General features: G+C 37.8%; 1 protein-coding gene across 1 annotated transcript; it reads right to left on the bottom strand.

The window, feature by feature from the left end:
* Positions 1–1,551: 1,551 nt before the first annotated feature.
* On the bottom strand, positions 1,552–2,981 carry LOC125498486 (uncharacterized). The gene is made up of 2 exons (XM_048646702.2): positions 2,247–2,981; positions 1,552–2,166 (listed from the first exon to the last, which is right to left on the bottom strand). Exons 1-2 carry the CDS (start codon positions 2,979–2,981, stop codon positions 1,552–1,554), a joined length of 1,350 nt encoding a protein of 449 aa, XP_048502659.2.
* Positions 2,982–9,799: the final 6,818 nt, after the last annotated feature.

The following is a 9,799-nucleotide window of genomic DNA, read 5'->3' on the forward strand; positions in this document are numbered from 1 at the left end:
TCAAACAATTTGTATGTGAAATTGTTACTATCTATATATGTGCACAGACAATGCTAGCTAATATCCTTAAAGGTAGAAGAACAAATGTTTAGGTGTCAAAAAAATTAGTTAGCTGTAACTACATCTTTGAATATTTTGTGATAGTTTCTTAATTAAGTTAATTTCTAAGATAATATAGATAGGATTTAATGCTTTTGATATTTTGACAAAAGAAAAGTATGGTCAACTAAAAGAAAGGAAAATTGATATGAACATTCTTAATTATAACATTCTGCCATTTTCAGTTTCAACTTTTGATTAATCTCCTAATTTTATATTATGATTTACAAAAATATTCATAACAGACAGGTAAAATATCTGAAACCACCACCACCTTCCACCTCCACCTTCGAAACTATCACAAGCAGGCTAGTCTCCCCCTCCCCTACCCTCAAAATCCACTTCCAAGCCACCCACCCCTTCCCGGCTTCCCCTGCCACCTTTCCTCCGAGATTGCTGAGGGAAAAGCTCTATGCTTTGTTGTGCATCTGGCTCGTGTCCATAACCACTCTCGTGTAATGTTTGAGACAGATTGTCTACCCTCGGTCTCTCGCCTATCCATAGGAGCTTGTTTCATTTCCGGCCTTGATTCAATAATGGAAGATGTTTTGTTTTATCACATATACGGGTGTACCATGAGCGTAGTACACACAATGCAATTTTGTTGCTCATTGCTCATTTGAAATCATTCAAATAAGCAAATTAAATGTACTAAAAAAAAAGAACTCCATATGAACAAAAATTAATCTTAAATGTACTATGCATATAATACACTGGGTTTATGATGATTAAAATCAAAAATTGGAAATCGATAGTTTTGCATAACAAGTTCCCTAATATAAATTAGTTATACTGACAATTTGTTTATATTTTTGTCTTAGTATGAGTTGGTAGTTACCTACTTACCTTGTTGGTATTGTGTCAATACATACTACTATTAAAAAACAATATGTACATGTTGATGGGTAAAATAATAAATTAATTAAGTAGTGGAAATTGGGTGCTTGGGTTCGTACCTTTATGAACCAGAACAAAACATGAATACTAGGATGGAGGTGCATCGTTGTAAGTATAATTAATATATATTTGAGGCAAGCCTAAAGTATACAGTAATACAGCTCTAAAACCTTAATTAAGACAAGACTTGGTGAATGATTGGGCAATCACTTACATGTATTTGAAATACTTTCCGACTAATCATAATTTCTGCGTGAGGATAAAGTACAAATACAACGAGGAAAAACAGGCAATGATTCACCATGCAGCATGATTCATTAATGTTTCCATAATGACGATTGGCCTTGGCCCTAAATAAAAAGGTTATTGAAAATTATCAAAAGCTACTGTCTAATTTTAAATATAAAAGTAGATATAGTCACTAAATGAATTAAATTAGTCACCAATGATATTAACTTAGTTGTTATTGAACTAATTTTCTAACAAGACAAACTTTTTTTTTTTTTTTTTTTGGGCACCGGAAAAACGTACAGAAGCATAAACAAACAAACAAAACTAAAAAGCCGTAAACGGAATTTGGCCTTTCCGTATATGAGTAGCCAGCTCATGAGCCTGCTGAACGAGTAGGCGAGAAACTTTTGAAATCCGTATATGAGTAGCCAGCTCATGAGCCTGTTGTCCAATGGTTCGAATGTCGTCCAGGGTCCAAGCAATTGTGTTTGGTTGGGAGCCTTGATGCCGTAAACCCTGGACCAGCAGTTCACAGTACGTATATACCATGATGTGACGAAGGCCATGTCCTTGAGCCCAAATCAAAGCTTCCAAACAAGCTTTGGCTTCAGCAGATAGGGCCGAAGGCGCGATAATGCAACTGCCTTGACTTTCCCTATTGTGGCTTGAGATATGGTCAACTACCCATGCAATACCTGCCAAAGTAGAAGTTGGGGTCCAAGAACCATCCACTTGGATATATGCTTGTGGAGTACCGCAGAACGATGCGCCAAAATGTGCGAAAAGGAACCCTGGAGGTCCTGAGTCAGCAGACCATGCATGGACTTTGGATATCGGTTGAGCCAAAAACGTGAAGTGCTGCTGAATACCTTGGTTTACTAGAGAGCGAATACATGCCAAGTCCTGCACCACTCCGTTGAAAACAACCTTATTCCTACCCTGCTAAATGCCCCATAAGGTGGCCACAAATATCGCAGACGATCACCATGATAGCCATCATGTTGGTAGAAATAATGGACCCAGGCAATAAGCCAGTCTTGGAAAGCAACATCAGGGTTTAAATTTGAATGAATACCCAGGTGGCCTGATTGCCATAAAATGGTAGCCAAGTGACAACTCCTGAAAATGTGTTGGGATGTTTCAGGTGCCAGGTTACACTGTGGACAAGTATCAGATATTGCAAGACCCCGGGAGGAGAGATTGGCGGAAGTCGCAATCCCATTGTGGCAAAGTTTCCAAAGGAAAATTTTCCATTTAGGCATGATGCGCAGTCCCCATAAAATTCGAAAAAACTTCAAATTCAGAGGGACGTTCATGCTACAGATATCTGTATTTCGAGAGAGGAAAAAGTACCCAGATTTAGTGGTATATTGGCCAGATGTTGTGAAAGGCCAAAGAAGACTGTCAGAAGAAGAAGTGAACCGTGGAATCTCTATGCCACGAATAGTGCTAACTGTAGAGGACTGAAAAAGCTCACAGAGACGAGGCACATTCCAACCTTGGTGTTGAGGCAACAAAAGTGATGCTACTGTCGTCAAAGCAACAGTACTGAGAGGAACATCATCCCGAAATAGTGGAATCGACCCATTGACCCAGCGCTCCTTCCCCGCAAGTAGAGCTGAATTAGAACCAATTTTCCAAACATAATTTGTTAAGAGAACCTTCTCTGCTTGATGCAGCCCTCGAGCACCCCAAGAGCATTGTCCTTGTAAAGGCCGAAGCTTAGTTAGTGTAATTGCATTAGCCCTTTGCATCGAACAAAAATTTTGCTGATAAGAAGATTGGGATTCCGATGCATACACCAAACTTTCTTAATCAATAGTGAGCGATTGTGCAAAGTAATACTACGCAACCCTAGACCACCGGCACCCTTGGGCAAATGTAATATGTCCTTGCTTCGCCAAGCAATCCCTTTACCGAATGGTAGACCAGAAAAATCGAGTAAGCATTGCATCTACCTTGTTTGCTATTGTTGTGGGAATCAAGAAGACCGACAGGATGTGAGCGATAGAATCCAACAGTATGGAATTTATAAGGATCAATTTCGCCGCTTGGGATAGAGGAAGATGACTCCAGGCGGTTATGCGTTGCGTAATGTTATCAAGTAGAAAGGTAAAATGTTGAGTTTTCTTCCCTTGAATATCCACAGGAGCACCAAGATATGTACCCAAAGACTTTGTCGTATCCAACTGCAGGATACCTTTATATTCAAGGACACGATTCTCAGGAATATTGGGGCTGAACTTTACATAAGATTTACGAAGGCTGATCATTTGGCCGGAAATTTGACAAAAGCGACCCAGAAGATCGGAAATTGCCGTGCATGACTTGGTTGAGGCTTTAAAGAAAAGAAGAGCATCGTCAGCAAAAAACAGATGGGAGATAGAAGGTGCGTACCTGTGGATCCGAAAGCCATCGAAATGACGGAGATCAGTAGCCAGTGTTAACATGCGGGACAGGATATCCATACAGAATAGAAACAAATAGGGAGAAAGTGGATCACCCTGGCGGAGACCACAAGTGGACGGAAAGGCCTCCGTAATTTGTCCGTTGATCAAAATGCGATAGGTAACTGTGGATATACATTGACTAATCAATTGAATCCATTGTCCAGGAAGGCCGTATGCCTGAAGAACTTTTAACAGAAACCTCCAATTCACCCGGTCATACGCCTTATTCATGTCGATTTTGAGCGCTGCCAGATGAACATTGCCCCGACGATGTTTATTAAGCCCATGAGTCAACTCATGACTGATCAAAATATTGTCATCCATATGGCGACCAGGAATAAAGGCACTCTGGTTTTCTGTGATAAGATCTGGGAGCAGCGGCCGAAGGCGGTTAACTTAAAGGTTATTATATAACATTTTGGCTAAATAACTTATTGCTTGTTTGCTGATGTAGTGGAATGAGTCCAAACAGCTATTTAGGTAATTAATAATTTCAATCATTGTGGAGCCTACTATTTCTCTTCTCCATTTCTAGTTAACTAACAAAAATATATGGATTAATTTATTGTGTTTGCAAAAAAAACGTATTGTATACTTCCAATTTCCCTTTTGTTTGTGGTGTTGCTTTCTACTTGAGTACTTCGGTTGGGTTGCTCATTTACGTCGATAAGATAACAAAAACTCTCTATCCTATTAGCTCCTTTTTAATAATAACTAGTATTTAGATCCGCGCATTGCTTCGGGTTGGTAATTTTTATAAATTTGATACGCATTTTTTTCCATTCCTATTTAAATATATTAAGAAAAACTCGACATTTAAAAGGTACAAATATAATAATGTGAACATTTAAAACATGATTAAAAGTTGGTTGAGATGGTAATTGTGTCATATAAAATTGCAAGAGGTCACGGGTTCAAAAGTTGTTGGAAGCTAATTTTACTTTTGTTAGTTGAGATGACTTGTCACTTGGGTACACATTGGACAACTCTAGTGGAGTGACAAAGGTGCCACGTGGCGTGTATACATTGCGTGAAGGTGTCATGTGGCGTGTATACATTGTCACGCACGCCTTTTAATATATTTGTATAGATAATACTAATTGTGCTCAATCATGCATTAGTCTAAAGATTTTTCTTATAATCCAATGGATGAATGATCGGAAAATGATATATTTACTACTTAACATGTGTTCTTGGGTATTATTCAGTTGAATTCATAATATTTTACAAAAGTTATTTTGGACAATAAATTTTAAATGTAATTTTTGCAGTTGGTGCCCATAATATTTTGGTGCTTTGATTAACTTTGTAATACCATTATCAAAATTGATAGATATAAAGAATTGATACAATTATTTTAAATTACTTTTTTTTTTTATTAAAATTGACTAAATGGGGAGAGTGTAGGAGTTAATAATAATAATAATAATAATAATAATAATAATAATAATAATAATAATAATAATAATAATAATAATAATAATAATAATAATAATAATAATAATAATAATAATAATAATAATAATGATAATGATAATAATAATAATAATAATAATAATAATAATAATAATAATAAAATAATGATATTCCTTTAGTTATTATAGTTAGGTCAATCTAACATTTACTTTTAAAGGAAAGGATAACCTGTATGTATGTTGATATTTAAGGAGAGAATGAGAAAAAGAGAGAGAAAATCCAAAAAGGGAGAAACCAAGGAGAATGGACCACTGTCAAAATGAGAAGATCAGCTTTCAAACAATTACCATCTCTAGCCTCCAGAACCATCTTCGTGGACTTTCTTCCAGAGAATATAACCCCGGGCAATCTTTTCAAGATCTTCCTACCATACGATAACATCTCTGACCTCTTCATTCCTGGGAAACTTCGAGAAAATTGCAAACACAGGTATACGTTCATAAAATTCGTCTCGAATCATTAATTAGTTAGAGCAGTCAAGTATAAAAATGGCAGAAGAGTTGGCAGTCTTAGAATGAGGGTTAACCCCGCAAAAAATGATAAAGCAGATTTACCAAGCAAAGGCCACTTCAATCTAAAAAGAAACCAGCCTCCTATCACCATGAAACCCACCCAAAACACTTACAAAAAAAACAACCATTAGAGATCAAATACCATATAAAGAGGTCTCGACCCCAGCTGCAAACAAAAGACACCCACCACATCCTCACCCCCACCACCCACCCCACATGCATCAAACACCCGAAAACACACAATTCAAATCCACTCGTCCCTAACCAAGTCTTGAAACCTGACCCAAATATTGCAAAACGGGAAATGAGCAAATTCAGAATTATGAATTCTAGAGTGCTTGGTGAAATTACTGAAAGAACCAGAGATCAGATTGAAGAGAAAGAATTTAAGGGAGATCAATATTTGTCCATTCAAGGAAAAAAGAATGATGAAACTCATAATCACTTCAAAGAAGTGTTATTGCAGTGGCAAATTCATCATCCTCTTCTGAAATGATTCTTAGTCACATTTTGGCGGAAGGAGATAATATGCTGACGATAAAGCCATTAGGTGGACTGCTTCACTTAATCTCTTTCGAATCTTTGGAAGATAAACGATCAATGATAGAGTGCAAATTAAATGGCTGCTTAGATGGTTCCTCAAGATTCGAGAAGTAAACGAATCTAGTGTAAGACTTTGGAGGGGAAACTTGGATCACAATTAATGCGGTCCCTTTGATTGCCTGGAATTATGAAAATTTCCTTACAATTGGAAGTATATATGGTCAAGTTCGATCAGTTGAGTATACTCGAATGGATTATGCAAAAATCTTGATAATTACAGATTATTTTTTTCATATAAATAATCCATTATTACTTGAAGTGGTAGAAAAACATTTCAAGATCTTTGTAGTGGAAGACTCAATTCAAAATCATGCTCTGATGATATATATATGCTACTAAGCTTCCTGATAAAATGACAGCAGAACATCATCAGATGAGGAGCTTGACTCCCCCAAGAATTCAATCAGGAAGAGCAGGAGTTAGCTATGGCGGAACCTCCAGTCAGGGGAATTTCAAAGGTCCTTGCTAATCTTCCACCTCAGTCAGGAACTGAAGGAACTGCTGTGAATCTTGGGAATGATGAAAATTGGTTATTCAATGACAAGATGAAAGTCCCCAGTAAAGCTCATTTTTTCTTCCTCCAAAATCCAAAAGCCACCTAATCACCCTTCCTCTCCCAGACCTCAAATTACGCATATCTCTCTTGTGGAGTCCCCAATCATTTACAACAGTCCTGGTGAATCCCACGTAAGCTCCCCTCCAATTTCTCTGGAAAAAATACAAATCATAAACCTTTCAACTGACCTCAGTCCTCTCAGAAGCCATAAAAACCCAAGACTAAGCCCATCACCTAAACAATCTTCATTTAATCCCCCTTTGAACTCTCGTCTGAAGCCAACTTGTCTCTTCTCCCAAAACCCATCTAAGAAAATAAAAAGCCCTAGTCTTTTAGGACTTTCTCAAATAAAAGTTCACTCAAATCTCAATTGAAAACAAACCTTCCCCCCTCTTAAAGCCCAACCAGAGAGTCAAATGAGCTCAATCAGAATATCCCAAACCTCAACCCTCTTATAACCACATCAAACTCTTTCAGCCCACTATTAAAAACGAAACAGTCAATAAACGCATCATCTTCATCTTCATATTCCATCTCGGGTCCTCCTTCGGGATTCAAAGACTTTATTCCACCACCGATAAAGTTTCACCTCGAGCAAAAAAATCTCAAAAAATTAAAGAAAATGGAGGAAAGGAAGAAAGCCTCCTCTACTCCAGTACATCAACCTCATCCCCTTCCTCTAAAGGAGATCCATAATTACGCTGCATCGGAGATTATTGAATTGGGATTAAAGTTGGGAATGACTTTTAATGGTCCTCTGTCATATCTTCATACTATGATAACGAAAATTTTAGCAAAATAAGAAGATGATTGGATCACCAACCTGTGATCTTTTTTCTCTCTCAATCTTGAATACTCAATAATTATTTTTTCATGGAATATACGTGGTCTGGGGGCTAAAATAAAAAGGAGTGTCCTTAGTAAGCTGCTATCCAAGAATCGGAACTTGACAGTATCCCTCAAAAAATGTTGTTATCGATTTGGAAGCTTACTGATGTGGAAGTCCTTTTTAGTCCCTCTGTTGGAAACTCGGGAGGATTGATCTCTCTTTGGAGATCCTCTCATTTTCAACTCACTTTTAGTCATATTGACCGTAACTGGATTGCAATGGGTGGTATGTTGACGAATAATGGCTTTAAGTGTCTGCTCATAAACATCTATAATTCATGTGATGCAGGTTTAAGAGAGATAACATGGGATGAGATTGAGGAGTGCTATATAATGTCTCAACTCTCCTGTTTAATCACAGGTGACTTCAACGAAGTCTTGGAAGCAAGGGATCATGGCAGCCAGTTAATTAATCCAATTACACTCGTAGAAAAACGACGATTTGCGTCCCTTGATGTGCGTCGCACTGAAACGGAAATGACGGAAAAACCCTATTTACGTTGCACGCCACACAGTGTACGACGCAAACATCAACAAACATATTAGGTATACCAGCAATATGCGTTGCGCCATCTGTGTGTGCGATGCATATTACCTTTGTGCGTCGCAAGTTTCTGTGGTGCGACGCATATTGTTGCGTTGTAGTGTGGAGAAACCGAGGCTAATCTGTGTCGCACTAAGGGCTGTGTGCGACGCACAAAGGCAATATGCGTCGGACCCTCTAACCCGTCCGACGCAGATCAGCTCAATTTTATTTCAAAAACCACGCCGCGTCACTTAATCCTAATTCCTCACTCAATCTTCAGCCGTTTCATCACCATCTCTCTCTCTCTCCCTCTCCCTCTCCCTCACTCAACCGTAATTCCGGCGATCGAATCATCATTTATTTTCTCTCAAATCTCATCATCATCAACTCTCATCATCTCTCTGGTTTAATTTCTCTAAAATCAACCATCTTCTTCTTCACCCAACAACGACAACACCATTTCCAGCGAGCGAATCTTCAGCATCGAAGACCCGACAACACCAACAACGACGATTTTTCATCCTTTTTTTGGCCAACGAGTCCGAATTCCTCGCTATTGTTTTCTCAAATTCAAGATCGAAAATTCAAGAAGAACGAGATTTGAAGAAAGAACGAAGTTCGCTCTGATTTTGGTGATTTAGGATTTTTTTAAATATATTTAGTGCAATTTCATTCTTGTATGTTAGATCTGATTTTGTTTTTTTAGGTTCATCTTTTTCATTTCGTTTTTTCTATGTTAGATCTGAATATTTGAGTTTTTAATTTTTTAATTTTGTATAGATTATAGTTGATTGCTTTTGTTGATTTTGTTTTTCTCACTAGTAGAAAAACGACGATTTGCGTCTCACCATCTGCGTCGCACAATAGGACAAACGTCGCAGAAGATCGTTTGCGTCGCATACAACGGGTAATCGACGCAAAAGAAGACCAATGTGCGTCATATCTAACTACCGTGCGATGCAAAACAGCTATGTGCGTCGCACGAAGCCTGTGGTGCGACGCACATAACAAAAGCTATGTGCGTCGCATGAAGCGCATGTGCGACGCCCAACCCACTAACCCACTTATATTTCCCCGTGTCATTCTTAATCTCTCAAACCTAATTTTCTTATTCTCTCATTCTTTCACCAGTCGTTTTATCTCTCGTTCTCTCTCTCTCCAACTCCTCTCTCTCTCTCTCTCCCTCTTTTTCTCTCTCCAACTCCTCTCTCTCTCTCTCTCTCCCTCTTTTTCTCTCTCCAACTCTTCTCTACCGTACCTTAATCGAAGATTTTGTTGATTTTTTTTCAGTCGTTCGCACAAGGTTTTGTTGATTTTGCTCCTGATCGAATGTAACTATGAACATCAAACATTTTTGCTCCTGATTGTAACATTTTTTCTCAATTATCGCATAAGGTTTTTGTTGATTTTTTATTTTTTATCTCACTTTTGAATTTTTTTCTTTTTTTTGTTTGAATTTTTAATATATGTTCGTTCTCAGATCTGATTTCTGAATGTTTAATATATTTTTGGTTTTCTTGTTTTCATTTTTTAGATCTGATTTATGTATGTTTAGTATATG

This window comes from Beta vulgaris, chromosome 6, assembly GCF_026745355.1.
Source record: "Beta vulgaris subsp. vulgaris cultivar EL10 chromosome 6, EL10.2, whole genome shotgun sequence".
In the NCBI taxonomy this organism is placed as follows: domain Eukaryota; kingdom Viridiplantae; phylum Streptophyta; class Magnoliopsida; order Caryophyllales; family Amaranthaceae; genus Beta; species Beta vulgaris.